At 43.8% G+C, this 17,616-nt stretch overlaps 1 protein-coding gene across 1 annotated transcript in view; it reads right to left on the bottom strand.

Moving 5' to 3' along the window:
• The window catches only part of helq (helicase, POLQ like), a 76,057-nt gene that overhangs the window by 23,992 nt on the left and 34,449 nt on the right, over window positions 1-17,616 (bottom strand). The window contains 5 exon segments of the mRNA XM_038792627.1: window positions 866-1,094; window positions 4,735-4,839; window positions 7,452-7,593; window positions 10,983-11,222; window positions 16,627-16,772. Coding sequence (XP_038648555.1) covers window positions 866-1,094; window positions 4,735-4,839; window positions 7,452-7,593; window positions 10,983-11,222; window positions 16,627-16,772 — 862 coding nt within the window.

The following is a 17,616-nucleotide window of genomic DNA, read 5'->3' as shown; positions in this document are numbered from 1 at the left end:
CGGCACAACATCGAGGGCCGAAGGGCCTGTTCTGTGCTGTACTGTTCTATGTTCTATGAGTCAATCATTTAGGACTGAGATGAGGGGAAATTGTTCACCCAGAGGACTGTGAATCTTTGGAAATCTATACCTCAAAGAGCTGTGGACTCTTAGTCGGTGAGTGTATTGAAGACTTAGATCAGTAGATGTTTGGGTACCAAGGGATATGCAGATTGCGGGGTGGGGGAGGGGGTGGGGAGTGGAATTGATATTGAAGTTCAGGATTGTTCTTATTGAATGGTAGAGCAGGTTCTAAGGGCTGTATGGCCTACTACTGTTCCTATTTCTTATGTTGTAATGCAGTCTTAAATGTGGGTGGCACGGTAGCACAGTGGTTGGCACTGTTGCTTCACAGCACCAGGATCCCAGGTTCGATTCCCGGCTTGGGTCACTGTCTGCGGAGACTACATGGTCTTCCCATATTTGCGTGGGTTTCCTCCAGGTGCTCCGATCTCCTCCCCCAAGTTCCAAAAGACATGCTTGTTAGGTGAATTGGACATTCTGAATTCTCCCTCTGTGTATCCAAACAGGCGCTGGAATGTGGCGACTTTCACTGTAACTTCATTGCAGTGTTAATGTAAGCCTACTTGTGACACTAATAAAGATTATTATGTGTACAGCAGATCCACACCATTTTACAGTAGGAAATATGTCCAGTGGAGACTCAGCTCAGTGCACAATGCTTGTCAGAAGAACATTCTTCTTGAAGGAAATAGAATGCTTTCACAAAGGGAGTTCCCTGCACTTCAAATCCTAGATACAATTTGTTTAGAAATTGCCAAAGCAGTGAGAAGTCAGTAGCTGAGCACGCGAGTGTCAGGCTCACCTTTAAACGTAGCATGACCCAGCTTTGTGACTTGCAACTTGTGGTGCATTTCTTCCTCATCACTGCTGCTACTTGACACTTTGCCCTCTATTAAATCCTTTTTCGTCAATGGTTCCAATGCTTGTTTTATGACTTCCAAAAAGCTTTTCCCTTTCAAGAGTTGTTGCTGCTGTACACCAAGCAGAGTGCCAGCCATGAACTCAACAATTTTATCAAGTGTCTGAGCAACCTTTGGGAGGGGGTGAAAAATAATATAAATGTCAGTAAATGGTCAAACTGAACAACCACTTTCTATTTAACTGACAATGGTACAATGTTGCCACTCATCACAAAACCAACTAAAACAAAATAGCTATTTGCTACAAATACTTACTACGAACAGTTGACACTTTTTAATGACTGCAAACAGTTAGAAATGTTTTTGAGTTTTTGTTCCTGTTCCAGTGCCTCCCCATCCTTATCCCGAAGGCCTTTTTTAGGAGGGTCAACTGGAGTATTACGGGATTTGCGTGGGCGCATGGGACTCCGAGGGTGAGAAGGGTGTTCCTGGAACGGGGCAGGGATAGGGGGGGGGGCTGGCGTTGCCCAACCTCTGTGGGTACTATTGGGCTGCCAACGCAGCGATGGTGCGCAAGTGGGTAATGGACAGGGAAGGGGCAGCATGGAAGAGGATGGAGGTGGCGTCCTGTGTGGGCACGAGCCTGGAGGCGCTGGTAACGGCGCCGCTGCCGCTCCCTCCAACGAGGTATACCACGAGGCCGGTGGTGGCGGCTACCCTCAAAACTTGGGGGCAATGGAGACGACATAGGTAATTCTTGTTAAAACTTGGCTGCTACTGATCCATCAGTCAATGTGTATATGACAGTATGTTGTAACAAAAAGAAAATGGAAAAGTCAGTTAACTATAGACTCTTGCCCAGGCTATGACTCATCTTTCATTCCCCCACCCCACAGTATACATATCTCCAACTTTCTAAGCCTTTTAGCTATGACAAAGGGTCACCTGGACTCGAAACGTTAACTCTTTTCTCTCCCTACAGATGCTACCAGACCTGCTGAGATTTTCCAGCATTTTCTCTTTTGGTTAACTATAGACGCGTTAGCTTAATATCGGCATCAGCAAACTACAAGGGAATTAACAAATTGCAACTTCTCCAACAGTGCCATCACTCTCAACATCATGGCTGGCACCATTGACTAGAAGGACCTCTTGACCTCTCAAAGCTTCTCCACCTCAACCAGGCTTAAGTCAGGAATGTGCGAGAATGCTCACCATTCTCATAGATACTGAAACACCAGCCAGGCTAAAGTTTGATTGGTTTCTCTGCAATTGAACTCAATATCCACCCTTCCATTACTTGTGTATGACGTACAGACCACATTGTAGTAACTCCCCAAGCTTACTTCAATAGCATTTCCTAGCCCTGTGACCTTACCACCAAGTAAGACAAGAGTAGCAGCATCATGGGAACAACATCAGCTCCAAGTTCCCCTCCAAGTCACACACTAAGCTGACTGAGATATACATCACCATCCTTTCATTGTTGCTGGGTCAATATTTTCATATTTCCTTACTTCACACCATTATGGCAGCAGCATCACTACAAGCAACGTAACAGTTCAAGGAGAAGATGCACCACAACTTCCGCAGTACAATTAGAGGTGGGTAAAAATGTCAGCCTTGCTGCCATCAGCCACCTCGCGAGAATAAATTTAAAAACATATACGACAATGAGGAATAAGGCAGGTGAACACTGAGAAAGAATGGGATGTTGAGGGACAATCAACATAGGCTTGTAAAGTTGGTAACTTCATCAAGTTCTTTCAGAGAATTACTAACTTTATAAAAATAAGAAACAGTAAATTTGGGGGCAGCACGGTAGCACAAGTGGATAGCACTGTGGCTTCACAGCGTCAAGATCCCAGATTCGATTCCCCGCTGGGTCATTGTCTGTGCGGAGTCTGCACGTTCTCCCTGTGTCTGCATGGATTTCCTCCGGGTGCTCCGGTTTCCTCCCACAGTCCAAAAACGTGCAGGTTGGGTGGATTGGCCATAATAAATTGCCCTTAGTGACCAAAAAGGTTAGATGAGGTTATTGGGTTACGGTTTAAGTGGGTCAGTGCAGACTCAATGGGCCAAATGGCCTCCTTCTGCACTGTATGTTCTAAGAAGTGTTTTTGAACTTACAAAAAATATTTGATAAGGTTGCTGCACCAAAAGTAAATTGGTAACATGTATAAAAGTAGCGAGTGGAGTAAATGGCTATTTCCCAGATTGGTTAGGTAGAGTTTGTGGGATACTCAAGGACCTACACTGGGCCTTATTTTTCTCAATATCTACATAAATGATTTAGACACAGTTGTAGGTGGTATAATATTGTATTGTTCTGCATGTTACAAAACTGCAGCTAGATACATAATCCAAAACTACACATAACTGGAAGATTATGCTAAAAGCGTTAGGTGATGAGGGATGGGAGAAGGCTCATGTTGTGCATAAATGCTAGATATAGACCAGGTGTGCCCAATGGCCTGTTCCTGTGTTGTAAATTCTTTATAACTCAAAATTTTATTGAAATAGCTCACAATGACAACTGATTGCGTAGTTTACACTCATATACAAACCAAATGCTCTTTTCAGATTCAGTTTAGAACAAATGTGGAATCAGTAGAAAAGCTGGAATTTGATTCAGGTTATATTTAATCACCAAGTGTCATTCCTCAGCACTGGCATCTCTCACAAAATGAAACAAAAAAGTTGGATTGTGAATATGATTTTTCGGCCAAAGCAATCAATAGATTGGATTTACTCATGGCAAATAGCAGATAACATTTTTCAGTAAAACTATCCTTCCCTGATCCACGAAAAAAACTCTTCCTTGAAATGAGATATAGGGCTGGATGGAGAAGCCTGACAACCTTAATGATATAATCTTTGTATACTTTGCCCATTAGAGATTCTCTTAGTAAACAATCCAACAAAGACATAGAATAATTGATGTAATTACAAAGCAATAATCATTAAAGTCTTCAGAAAATCAGATTAGCAAAGTTCAAGCACTTTGCCATTTCTTTCTGAACCTCAATGTGACAATAAATACTGACTATTATTTCCCAATTGTTAACTCTTAATTGTCACTTGATAACTTGTGCTTATGTCATTAATCTGCCAGCATGCACTTAATATCAATGGAGTACACTGGTTAATCGATTGTTGCTTTGACTTTTGCTATTAGCAAAAAAACCCCCCCACAAAATAACCATAACATTCACAAGGGCCCTGAAGCACATTTATCTAACCTTCCTTCATCATTTTAGCAAAGATGTTAACCATTTCATTGAAACTGTTTAATGCTTCTGCTAAAATAGAAAAGATAGGAACTTATAAAAGATATATTAATCATTCACACAAAAATAATTAATGGCGTAAATACTGGACTAATGCTTTCTTTCATCAGGTCCTAAGATCGATTCCCGGCTTGGGTCACTGTCTGTGCGGATTCTGCACATTCTCCCAGTGTCTGCGTGGGTTTCCTCCGGGTGCTCCGGTTTCCTCCCACAGTTCAAAGATGTGCAGGTTAGGTGGATTGACCATGCTAAATTGCCCTTAGTGTTCAAAAAGTTTAGGTGGGGTTACTGGGATAGGGTGGGGGTGTGGGCTTAGGTAGGATGGTCTTTCCAAAGGCAAGTGCAGACGTGATGGGTTGAGTGGCCTCCTTCTGCACTGTACATTCTATGGTTCTATCACCTCAGAAGAACATGGTTTCGTTTGACTGGGCAGAGAAAAAAAATGAATAATTATGACTTGTTACCAATTTAAGTGGACAATGCCTACATACTGTTACATTTTTACCATATGTGATGCGTACCTTTAGCCCAATCAGGGATAGCAGTAGATCTTTAATTCCTTTTTCATTGTCATGCATGAGGTTGCTGTAGCAACATTCTAGCGGTCTGCTGACTAGGTCTGTAACCTGTATATGGAGGTGCAAAAATATGAAAAGTTATCACAATTTGGTAAATGCTGAGCCCCGCGACATATGTGTGTAGGAGATGGGATTTGTTTTCCTCCACATAGCATTCCTAATTCCAGACTTCCATCAGCCATTTAGCGGGAGACATCAATCAATGTGGTTTTCCGGATGAAGAGAATGGCCCATATACTCGGGTTGCTTCTATATTTTTCCTGCTGACCAGCTTGGTAATTAGTATAAGTAGCACTGACTTAAGGATAGGTTATATTCCTGTCTCTTGATAGTAAAACACACGTGGATAGAATGGCATGGAGTTTTGGTTCTGGGCACAATCAGTGATCTTGAGGTAAATTATGCCTAAAATTGTGCTAGTTTTGAAAAGTGTTTATTTTCCCCCAAATTCATTTCCACATCGCCAAATTGTAAAATCTACCAGGAACCATTGAAGCGTTTTAGAATGTAATTTTTCATGAAAAAAAATTGCTTTAAAAAGCACTTAAGAGCATCAACTTGGTGTAGTTTGATTCATACAGCTGAAAATTAGTTTCACAAAATCAAAGCATTTTAATTAGTGTCTAGTCTGCCATCTATGATTAATCCTGTTCTAAATAACTGGAAAATGATTTTTAAAAACTACACAGAACAATTTGTTAGTTATACTGATATACAGTAGTAATTTTCTTAATAAGTTAAATACAAAAGATTTTATAATGTACTTTTTAAGTGTTCTGGCGCCTAAAAAAAAGATTAATTTTAAAAACCTCCTCAATGGTCCAAGAATGGGAGCATTAGCAGAAACTTAGAACGGTGACTAATTCAATTTGGGGGCATGGCCAGTTTTGTGGGGGAAGCCAATTTCCAGAAAAATGCTTTTTTAAAATAGATCAGAAAGATCATAGAAACTCAGGATACGATTTAATGGCCACGCTGTGCACAGATTACCACTCTATTTTTATAAAAAATAGCCTCAGTCTTATTTAAACATTGTGCCCCTGTGACTTCGATATGTCCACCGGGGAACATTTTTTTTGTATATCTACCATACTAAATCCTTTTATTATTTACAAAATCTTATTTGGACCATCCTTAAACACTCAAGGAAATACAATCCCAGTTTATATAACAAAAGCAAACTACTGGGCGGCATGGTGGCGCAGTGGTTAGCACTGCTGCCTCACGGTGCCGAGGACCCCCGTTTGATCCCGGCCGTGGGTCACTGTTCGTGTGGCGTTTGCACAATCTCCCCGTGTCTGCGTGGGTCTTATCCCCTCAACCCAAAGATGTGCAGGGTAGATTGGCCACGCTAAATTGCCCCCTTAAAAAATAAAAGCGAAATACTGTGGATGCTGGATATTTTAAATAAAAACAGAAAATGCTGGAAACGTTCAACAAGTCTGGAAGCATCTGTGGAGAGACAAACAGAGTTAATGGACTGGATTCTCTGGTCACCCAGCCACATGTTTCTTGGCGGCGCGCCATTCTCTACTCCTGTCACTTGCCCACTGGATATCCAATTGAATACACCCCAAGCTGCCGGGAAACCCGTGGTTTCGGCACAAATTCCTATTGTAAGAATTGTAGAATTCCGGCCCATTTTTCAAATCCAATTGTGTCACCTTAAACTTGAAACACAAACTCTGTTTCTCTCTGCACAGAAGCTGCCAGATCTGCTGAGATTTTCCAGCACATTTTGTTTATGTCCCAGTTCATGGAACTTGGTTTCATAATTCAGACATTTTTAAGCCTTGGTAGCATGCTGGTGAATGTGCACTATACCCCTTTCCAAGGCCAATACGTCCTTCCTGACATTCAGTGCCCAAAAACAACCATAGTGTTCCTGAGAAAGTTCTTTATGCCTGAAGTACATTTAACTTTTGAATTCCAAATCTCTTTAAGATCAAGGTTAACATTTTATTAGCCTTTTTGCTTACTTTTGTACCTGACCTTTTTGTGATTTGTGTCGATGGGCCCTGAAATCCATCACTCCTCAACACCTACTAGTCACTCAACATGTAGAAAATATTTGTCTTTTTGGGTCCAAAGCAGACGGTCACAAACTTCTCCACACTGAACTCCACCTGTGACTGTTTACCCAGATCATTTAGACTTTCGTTCAGTAACTTAGTATCATTTGCAATCTTCGATATTCAACTCACTATTGCATTATCCAAGTTATTAGTGTATATGATAAAATATCTGAAGCCTTAGAACAGACCCCTGAGGAACTTCAATTGTCATATCCTGTCAATCAGAGAACAAACCCTTTATCTCTGCTGTCTGTCTCCGACTTCCTAACCAGGTAATGACCGTTTCCCATGTGCCTTTCTCACAGCTACATAATGACCATTTGAGAATATATAACCTATCCATTTTTTTTGAAGGAGTGTCTGGTGGAGGCAGTGCTGATCTTCCAGTCTTGACTGAGGCTTTATTTGTAGCTTAAGCGAAACGCTTTTTTCAAGTGGGTTTCTTGGCGATAGTCTTCGAATATAATTATAGATGTGAAAGTTTATTACATCTAAAATAAACCACACAAGTTCTACACATGTAGTGGTTTTAATTATAATGTAATTAATTTACAATGTAAAATGTAATTTTTAAAATGGCATTACCAGCTTTTTGTCCTGCTCTTGTGTTATCAAAATGCTTTCTCCCTCTGTATCAATTCCAGCTCGGCCAGCTCTGCCAATCATCTGTTTGTACTGACTTCTCTTTAGGAAATCTCTGGCAACATAAGGTGATCTCAGAATAACCCTTGAAAAGAATAAAAGAAATAGAAATAAAATCAGCAAAAACAGATCCACGTGAACTTTTAGCAATTGATCATCTCAATGAGCACCTAATAGTGACAAGGTCAGACAGCTTTCTCTCTCTTCCCGGTCTCAATCACTAGGTTTAATCATTCACAACCTCCTCCTTCACTAACACCTTACCCATGCTATCCTACAACAGGTTACTGAAAGATTCTACAGTTTTCAAAACTGTGCTTCAAGTAAAAATAATTGTAATTAAAATAGGGTCACTTGTTCTCAGTGAATTAACTTCAAGGGTTTAAATTAAGCGTTTGTAATAGAGTGCTGCCATTTCTGCTGGGGTCGGGACGGTGCTGTTGTTGTGTTTGCATTAAGTGTTCCACGGTTGAGTGGATAACCCCGCTACATAGTCGCGTACAGTAAGATTCAGTACTGGTCAGTTTACAGATACAGGGAATGCCAAGGTCATTTCTGGAAAAGCAAACGTGCAGATGCCAGACCAGCAGAGGACCAGGCTATGCTAAAATGGCTTCCACAGCTTTCCATCTGATAAAGACATCAGAAGTGCAGTCTCGCCAACAGAAATTCATCATTAATCATCACAGTGAGAGTACGTAAGTACAAATGAAAAAACCAATGAAGGTACAGATCTTTGCGGTTTTGCAAGTTTTCTTTCCTGTCTAGCATTTCCATGCATCCAAGATTGTTGTTGGGCTAACACTTAGATGTAGTCAGACAGTAGACGCAGTGCGCTCAATGATAATTCAGCATATTACAGTATTTATAATCTAACCACCCATCCATCTCATTGCGGTAACGTTAGCAAGAATGGATATTAAAGTTATTTGATATCTGTACCTGTATAAGTTACCATCACAGGGGGCTCACCAAAAACGTGGTGATGATTCACTTGCAATGGTCAATGTTTTTTATTGATTTAAAACAATCCTTTCCTCCTTTGATGTTTCAGCACACCACTTTCCTGCACTAATAAGGCTAGAGTATCCAGATCTGAGGTCGAAGCAACTGGCTCCATGATTCTAACTTTGTCATGCCTCAACCTTTTTCAGGAAGCTTCCCTCAATTACTGAAAGGTTCTAATGTTTTCAAAACTGTGTTTCAATTAAAAATAATTGTAATTGAGGTAGCATCATTTATGCTCCGCTAATTCACCTCAAGGATCTGAGATTAAACTGAGCATAGAATGATTGCCAAAAGTCTTCTCTCTCAATAAGGTCTGAATATATTGCACTAAATGAGTTTGGGCAGTTTCTGTTTCATTCATAGTGGGTGTCAGGCCATGGTATAAAACTTCAGCCAGGATGTAATGGAGACCGTCGGAGTGCGCTAGATGGCGGGCAGGCCCACATAATCACGGGGGAAGCTGCACATCCTGTTTCTGCTGGAGGGAAAACTGATCCCCATTAAGCCAGCAGCGGGAATGGGCTGATAAGGAAGAACCAGTCCTGTGGCTAATCAGGCTCATTATTGATCATTATCCCCAAACACACCAAGATTTATAGGCAGCCCAGGGATTCTCCCAAACTCCTGCGGGTTTTCTCTGCCTCCCTTGGGTGCCCAGCAATAGACTGTTGGGTTTGCCAGGAGCCTCCTAGGGTGAAGTCCCTCCTTCAAAGACATTTGCACAGAGAGCTGGCTCAGGTGGGAAAACCGACGCACAGCTAGCTGACTGCACAGCTGGCTTTTCTCGACACATTTTGCAGCATTCTGTGCAAGTGTGGCCCATGTCGTCACAGAGGCAAGGTGGAAAAAAGCCGGCAATGCAAGGAACCCCGGGTTTGGGTGCCAAAGAACTCCACCCCCACGAAAATGCAAACCTCTCCCCACCTCCACCACATGGAAAAGGGAACTCCCCCCCCGCCCCCATGGTGCTCTTGAGGAGCCCCTTATGACATTGCTCTCAGCACCCTGGCACATGCCGTCTGGGCATGTCTTTCTCACCCCAGGGGCTGTATTTCCTTGTACGGCCCCGGCAGGTTCCCTTTGCCTGGTTCCCGTTTTCAAAAACCTGTTGTAAACCTTGGGGGAGATCCCAATATTGGGAGACCATATGGCAGGGATGCCCTTTAATGTGATGATAATTTATTTAAATCTGGTTCCTGACCTTTCTGGGCAGGAACGTCATTACATGGTCGGCATGGTAGCACGTTTGCTTCACAGTTCCAGGGTCCCAGGTTCGATTCCCGGCTTGGGTCATTGTCTGCGTGGAGTCTACACGTTCTCCCTGTGACTGCGTGGGTTTCCTCCGGGGTGCTCCGGTTTCTTCCCACAAGTCCCAAAAGAGGTGATGTTACGTGAATTGGACATTCTGAATTCTCCCTCAGTGTCCCCGAACATGCGCCAGAGTGTGGTGACTGGGGGCTTTTCACAGTAACTTCACTGCAGTGTTAATGTAAGCCTACTTGTGACAATGAAGATAATAAATTAAAACATCACCGGCAGGGGGGGGGGGGGGGGGGGGGGGGGGGGGGGGAAGAGAGAGAGAGAGAGAGAGAGGAGAGAGAGAGAGAGAGAGAGAGAGGAGAGAGAGAGAGAGAGAGAGAGAGAGATAGTTGTGAAAATCTGAAAACGAGATCTTGTCAGTGAGTTTCTTATTTTCTGACTCTCATGGGAGTTTGCACCCTCTGTTTGTGCCTGCATTCCTGGCCACCGTGTGAAATTGAGGGACTGGAATTGGGAAAGGGGTGTCACTTGAGAGCCACCCCCATTGCAACATTACCGGTGAGCCCTCCCCGCAATCCCCAACCCCCCCACCTCATCCCTGTCCAGGGACCATACACAATGATCTATGGTGAAGTCCTCGCTGCAATACAGGCAACAGCCACTGCCGGCAATGGAAAGCTGATTGGTGAGAGCTCTCTATAGGTGGGATTCCGCCCCTGGTGTCCTAAGTCCCAGAAAAGGCCTGATGATGGCCAGTTAAGAGCCTGAGAGCTGTTTTTAAAATCACCCCGCCCTCCAAAAGCTGAACAGTGCATTGAGATGCAGTCAGTACTGCCCTCCAGTGCTCTACCCAATTGGCCACTCTTCAGTGTGTGCGAAACAGTGAGGGTTACTCATCTATTCAACTCTGTAGACCATCATTATTAGACAAATTGCATCCTGTTGTGAAGTACATAAAAATGGATGTCTGGATTATTACAGATGTACTGTATGCCTGTGTATGCCTCCTGGCATTAATTGTCTTGATCTAATGCATGAAGAATGGTCACCTGGCAATGCAGTATGCCCTTATGAAGCAGTCCTTAAATTGGAAATGTGTAAAGATGAGAAAAACTGATGAACAAAAATTGTACAACTGACCCAGGAGTTTCCATCTACTTAAACAGCACATTTTCCCCCAATTGTACATGATGATTTGGCACTGACCTCCGAGCTGGTAGATTAACACCAGCAGCAAGTGTTGATGTACAAGTAAGCAAGCAGAGTATTCCTGCAGAATAGGCCTCCTCTATAAGTTTCCGTTCATCGTTTGTTAGCCCACTGTGGTGGTAAGCTAATCCATATGGCACAGTCTGACGTAAAATGGGGCAAATGATACCATTTCCAATGCTTTTCAATTCTTCAAGAAGAGCACGCTTTTCTTTCTCCTTCAGGGTTATAAATGACCTGGGGAAGCAGATTATTGAGAAGATTAAATATAAATACATGAGGGCATTCTGAGCCTGATTTCAATGCCTTCGACTACTGACTGCATTCCAATGTCTTTGCCTGAAAGCAGATCCGACCCACAGCTCCACGACCCTCACCACGGATGGGACAAGGAGGCAGATCCAAAATCCACCCCAGCCAGAACAGTTGTTGGCACCAATCTGATCCATTCTGGCTGTTCAGCCAAGGAGTCTGGGTTGCTGCAGCAACATAAGTTTACCTGGAGCAATGGATAGTGATGGTAAAGGTTCCAATGTCTTTCGCATGGCTGACCAAGAATCTCTCCCACTCTTACCGCCTGCCATTGACGTATGTGGGAAGGATTTACAAGGTGAAACTCAACCTGTTTAACTGAGTTATGAACGCACATTCCTTGACCATCAAGTCCTAGAGTGGGCCTTGAACCCAGAGTTTCTCGTTCAGAACCAGGGTCTCTTCCATGGTTTCACATGACCTCTTTATTTTAAGGTAATTCCAGGAGTTGCGGAGTGAAAGGCCAAACTGGTTTATTTTAAACTCAAAATAAAGTCGCTATCGTGGCTCACAAAACAAACATCCCAGGACTATCGGGAACTGCCGGTCCGGATCTGGGTCCGGGTCGTCCTAATGAGCCCCAGCTGGGCGGGCCTCTGCCCACTCACCATGGGAACTCATATTCTATGTAGCCCATGGGGAGATCAATCAGTGATCTCCCGTGGTCCTTGTGAGGGTTATCCCAGTAACAATTTAATTCTAGCACTTACACAATCCTTTTGACTTGCTACCACATTTATATTTGACAATACAGAGAAGTTAAAACACAGAAGCAGGCCACTGGCCGAACAAGCCCATTTCGGGGTTTATCCTCCACACAGTACATAGTTCTAGTCATATTTACCCACCCTGTTCCCATATTCCTTCTTTGTCTTAATCAATCTAATCTTGAATGTTGACGGACGATGGGATCTGCAGGTCCCATGGAAGGACCTCCCCCGCCGCACTTACCCCTGCAATGGGAGAGACATACAAAACACCGTAGACTTTGACAAGACTGAAGATTCTGCCAGCAGCTAATGACGAGTCACCTCCGTTGCAAGAAAACACACCGTGGGAGGGGATTCCAATAATCCCGGCTATAGTCGCTGCCTGAATTCTATAGTTTCACGACTCTCTGTTTAAAGATGCTTTTCCTGCTTTCTTTTCAAAATCTTACACTTCAACTTGTATGACTGGTTCCTTGTATCTAGTCACCTTCACTACTGGAAGCTGTTTCGATCCACCAAATCTTTCATAGTTTTAGGCAATAATAATCACCACTCCGAACAGTTTGGATTAATGGCTCAAAATTGTTCCAGGTCATTTTTATAATAATGCGTAATCTGATGCCATTTTGGCTCTATATTTTCATCCAAATGATTACTAGTGAGGATTACAGTTTAAATTCTCACTAATTGCTGTGTAAAGGATTAACAATTATAATGTTTCATTCAGAGGAGACATTAAATCAAGGCATATTTACACTACAATTTCAAAGTTGATGTGATTTTGTTTCCTGATTGAAATTTGGAGAAGTATTGTGAGATCTCTGAAACAAATAATTTCACATCACTTCAGTTTGAATCGCAGCGTGATTGTGGCATAATGCCAAATGTGTCTAAGGGAGTTCCTGGGGCATCTGGGCACTTTCAAAAACTTACCTGCAATAATTTAAATCTTTATACAATGTGTTCTTTATTTGACAGATTTTATTTTATTTCACTGGAATGATGGAGGTTGAGGGGCATTGATAGAAGTCGACAAAATTATGAGGGGCATTCTGAGATAATCAGAAGCTTTTTCGCAGGGTGAAAGAGTCAATTACCAGGGGGCATAGATTTAAGGTGCAAGGAGCAAAGTTTAGAGGAGATGTGTGAGGGAAGTTTTTTTTACACAGAGCTTTGTGTGCCTGGAACTCACTGCCGGAGGAGGTGGTGAAAGCAAGTACGATAGTGACGTTTAAGGGACGTTTTGACAAATACATGAATAAGGTGGGAATAGAGGGATATGGACTGTTCCTGTGCTGTACTTTTAAAAAAAATAAATGTTTTTATTCTCCATTTTCACATTTTCCTTCAAAGTTTACACCCCACCCACAGACAGTAAACGGTAACAAATACAAAATCAATGCCCTTGACAATAACAACGATCCCATCCTCCCACCACCCCAAACAACGGCCCACCTGTCAATATATGCATCCAATAAAACAAACCCTCCCATGGTGGAAACAAAAAACAAAGGAGAAAAAGAAAAAAAGGAGTCCGGGACCGCCCATGGTCACCATAGAGCCCCCCCCCCACCCCCACACTCAACGCCGTCCAAACTCTGAAAGAGTGCCGTACATGATACCCAAGAGTTGTCCCCCCCCCCCCCCCCCCCCCCCCCCCCCTCCTCCCCAACTCCTCCCGTCCATTGCCTCTTGTAAAACTCCTCCCCTCAACCTCGGTTCCTTCCCCCCAACTTTCCACCCCGGCTAGACTACCTGTTCTGCCAGGCTCCGATGGCCGCAGCCCCCCCTCCCACCTCACTCCCATTCACTGGCCGGCTTAGACCACCCAGTGTGGAGGCCCCCGCCCGTGTCTCTTTCTCCCTTGCCCAACCCTAGGAAAGCCCAAAAATCCTCTTTTAGCACACAAACCCCGCATATCCACCTACACCCCACGGAGCCCTCACTTCGAGTGCAAGTCCCCCCACTTCCCTTGTCCAAATATATACAACACCGGCTCCTTTAGCCCATACACCCGCAGGCAGTGAAACAAACAAACAAAAAAAAAAAGAAAATACAGTCATGAGGTTACATCGGCACATGGCTATTTATCAATTTCTCAGTTCTGCCACAGTCCTTCTGCCTTCGCAAACTCCTCCGCTGCCTCCGCCGTTCCAAATAAAAGTCCTTGCGCTTGTAAGTCACCCTCAGCTTCGCTGGATATACAATGCCGCACTGCACCTTGCTAAAGTACACTGCCCTCTTCACCCGGTTGAAAGCAGCCCGCCTCCTCGCCAGCTCCACTGTAAAGTCCTGGTATACACGTATACCAGCTCCAGCCCACTGCACCACCCGCTTCTGCTTGGCCCAGCACAGGACCTTCTCCTTCACACTGTACCTACGGAAGCACAGAGGCACTACCCTTGGCGGCTCACCCGCCTTTGGTACAGGCCTCCATGGCTGATGAGCCCGATCCAGTTCATACCGGGAGGAATCCTCCCCCTCCCCCAATAGTTTCACCAGCATCGCAGCAAAATTCTCAGTCGGCCTCAGCCCTTCAACTCCTTCAGGCAGCCCCACAATCCTCAAATTCTGTCGTCTAGAACTGTTTTCCTGGTCTTCCATTTTTCCTCGCAGATCCTTATTAATCGCCATCACCTTGCGCATCTCCTTCCCCATCGACGTACGTTGATCACCGTGCTGCAATAATGTCTCCTCCACTTCCTTCAGCACCTCCCCTTGCTCCCGCACCTCCGCCACTGTGCTCGCCAACGCCATCGTCACCGGGGAAATCACCTCCTCCACCAGCACACTTAAAACCTCCCTCATCTCTTTCCCCATTGTCTCCATGTATTTTGTAAACTGCCTTTCGAATTCTGCAGCCATTACCGTAGTTATTTCTTCAGCCGTAAGCAATGCGGCCTCCCCTGGTGCTCCAGCCTCTATTTTCCTTGGTGACCCCACGGTGACCTTTCTACTCCCCGACGAACTTTCAGCTGTTTTCACAGCCGTTTTCTTACTGCACCTCGACATATCCCTTCCCTGTGACCTGTGCTGTACTTTTCTTTGTTTTTCTTTAACGTCTGCCTGTGCACATCACTTTTCTGGTTAACAAAACTTAAATTTCAGTCAGGCTCTGTGAACTGGGGAGTGTCCAGCTGAAAGTTGAACTGGAACTACAGGTCTCAGATTGTTAGCCACAGTTCTGAAGGCCAATCCATTAATATCACCACCCACAGTAATTCCTGGTCTTTTGTTTTCGGAAAATTTCCCCCTGTTGTACAAAATTAGCTAGGGTCACCTGTTACAGAAGTAGACATCTAAAGCTCAAAAGCACTTCAAATCTGGTTCAAGACATAATAAAAGCATGTTTTGGCATCATTCTCATTTCTTCAAAAATTCTGAAAACATAATGGCTGGGGTTATCCATTCAACATGCTCCGATCGGGATTCCAAATCGGACGAAGAATGGAGCGTTGAGGGAAAAACGGATTTGGCGCAAGTAGCAATTCTCCGCTGGAATGAAGAATGGAGAATCCTGGCCAATAAGTTACTATGTAAACTTATTTGCATTAACCTTCCTTTGTATTTTTTGAAATAATGCCTAATAAGCTATTATAATTGAAAGTGCAACATACTGAAATAATAAAGCTAATACACAAAGGTGCTGAAAAAATAACATTGTTTACAAAGGGACCTGTACCAGTACCCTAAATGCAGTGGCTACCAGAGCAGGTTAGGGGTTGGTCATTCAGTATCATTTGGTTGACCTCCACTTCCCAAAGACTCTCTCTGTATCACCTGTTCAGGAGTGTGATGGAATAACTTCCAGTTGCCCTGAATGGGTACAGCTTCAGAAACGCTCAAGAAGCTTGATATCAGGCAGCAGAAAGCATCTGCTTGATCAACATCCCATTCATTAGCTTAAACGCCCACCCCCTCCTTCACTGGTATACTGCATATTCAGTGGACACTATATATTGAGTGCACTGCAGCAGATCACCACGGCTTCTATCACAGCACCTCTCAAACCTGCAACCTCTATCACCTATAAAGACAAGGGCAGCAGGTGCATGGGAACACTAGCAACTCCAAGCTCCACTCAAAGTCATATACCATCCTGACTTGGACATACATTGCAGCATTCACCACATGGACAGCCACAGTTCAAGAAGAAGGCCCATTAGGCCAGCACGATGGCGCAGTGGGTTAGCCCAGTTGCCTCATGGCGCTAAGTTCCCAGATTCAATCCCGTCTCTGGGTCACTGTCCGTGTGGTGTTTGCACATTCTCCCCATGTCTGCGTGGATTTCACCCCCACAACCCAAAAGATGTGCAGGCTAGGTGGATTGGCCACACTAAATTGCCCCTTAATTGGAAAAAATTAATTGGGTACTCTAAATTTATTTGAAAAAAAGAAGGCCCATCAACATCTCTCGGATGGAATCAGGAATGAGCTTTAAATGACGATGTTGCCAGCAATCTTCATATCCCAAGAATGAATAAAATTGCTACAAGTGAAGCTCTTAGTGATAGGCATGAACATTAACCCGGGTTGGAAAACCAAACTGGATTTGTTCATTTTGACTTGAATAGGACTTCAATCCAAAAAGGCACTACTCCCTTGTATTATTTACATACTTGGTTAAATACTTGCAGAGCATCTTGCTCACATTTTCACAATTCTTTTTGGTGGGACAGAATACAAGGCAGGAGTGCTCTGGAATAACTTCCGTCACCAATGCAAGTATGTGATCTGGATCAATCTTCTTCATATTAGTTGAATACTATGAGAAAAACAAAACAAAAATAAATTATGCCATTTTTTATTCGAGATGTCACTTAACTCCTATCACTCCTTAGATTTCTATATTAATAGTTTCTAATGTTTTTTTATCTTATTTCCATTAAAACATTTGTACCAAAGTCAATGGTCTAGACAAACATAGTTTGTATATAAATTATACATGATAAATATCTTGTATTCATGGTTTAAGCTATTTACAGTATGTAGAACATGAGAGGAACAAATGTATTTGTGTACTTGCCTTAATTAAAATATATTGTGTTCTTGGCCAGGATAATATGGTAGGGTGGTTGGGGACAACATCATGGTGGAGCTGACATGCGCCATGCTGACCCTGAGGGCCGAGTGGACTTCTGTCCCTCACTGGAGCAGACGTCCCGCTGTCTGAAGCTCCCAGCCAATTTTATTGGTCAGCAGCCCCATTAGTCCCGGGAGTACCACAAAGTTGTCTGCGGCCACTCGCGGGACTGCTGAAAATGTGGCAGATGGATAGCTGGGACAGATAAGTCTGGGGTCTTGGGCCAGAAGGATTTGGTAGGTTAGGGAGAGGAGTGGTGGGGACTGAGTTTAAGAGAGGGAGCGGGTAGGAAGGAAGGAGGGTGTTCAACCGTAAGCCGGGGTGGGGGGGACGTCACCCTGCGGTCGCCAAAGGGCAACCCTGAAGTGCGACCACCCCACCTCACTTTCCTTCTGCCTTTTAACCATCTCAAGCAAAATATTGGGCTGCCCGCTCCTGCCTGGCTGCCCATGTCAATCTCTTTATAGCATGGGCAGTGTATTATTAGGCTTGTCGCAAGCCAATTGACACTTACGTACTTACTTCA

This window comes from Scyliorhinus canicula, chromosome 3 (assembly GCF_902713615.1).
Source record: "Scyliorhinus canicula chromosome 3, sScyCan1.1, whole genome shotgun sequence".
Taxonomy (NCBI): domain Eukaryota; kingdom Metazoa; phylum Chordata; class Chondrichthyes; order Carcharhiniformes; family Scyliorhinidae; genus Scyliorhinus; species Scyliorhinus canicula.
This window is presented reverse-complemented; position numbering and strand designations above follow the sequence as displayed.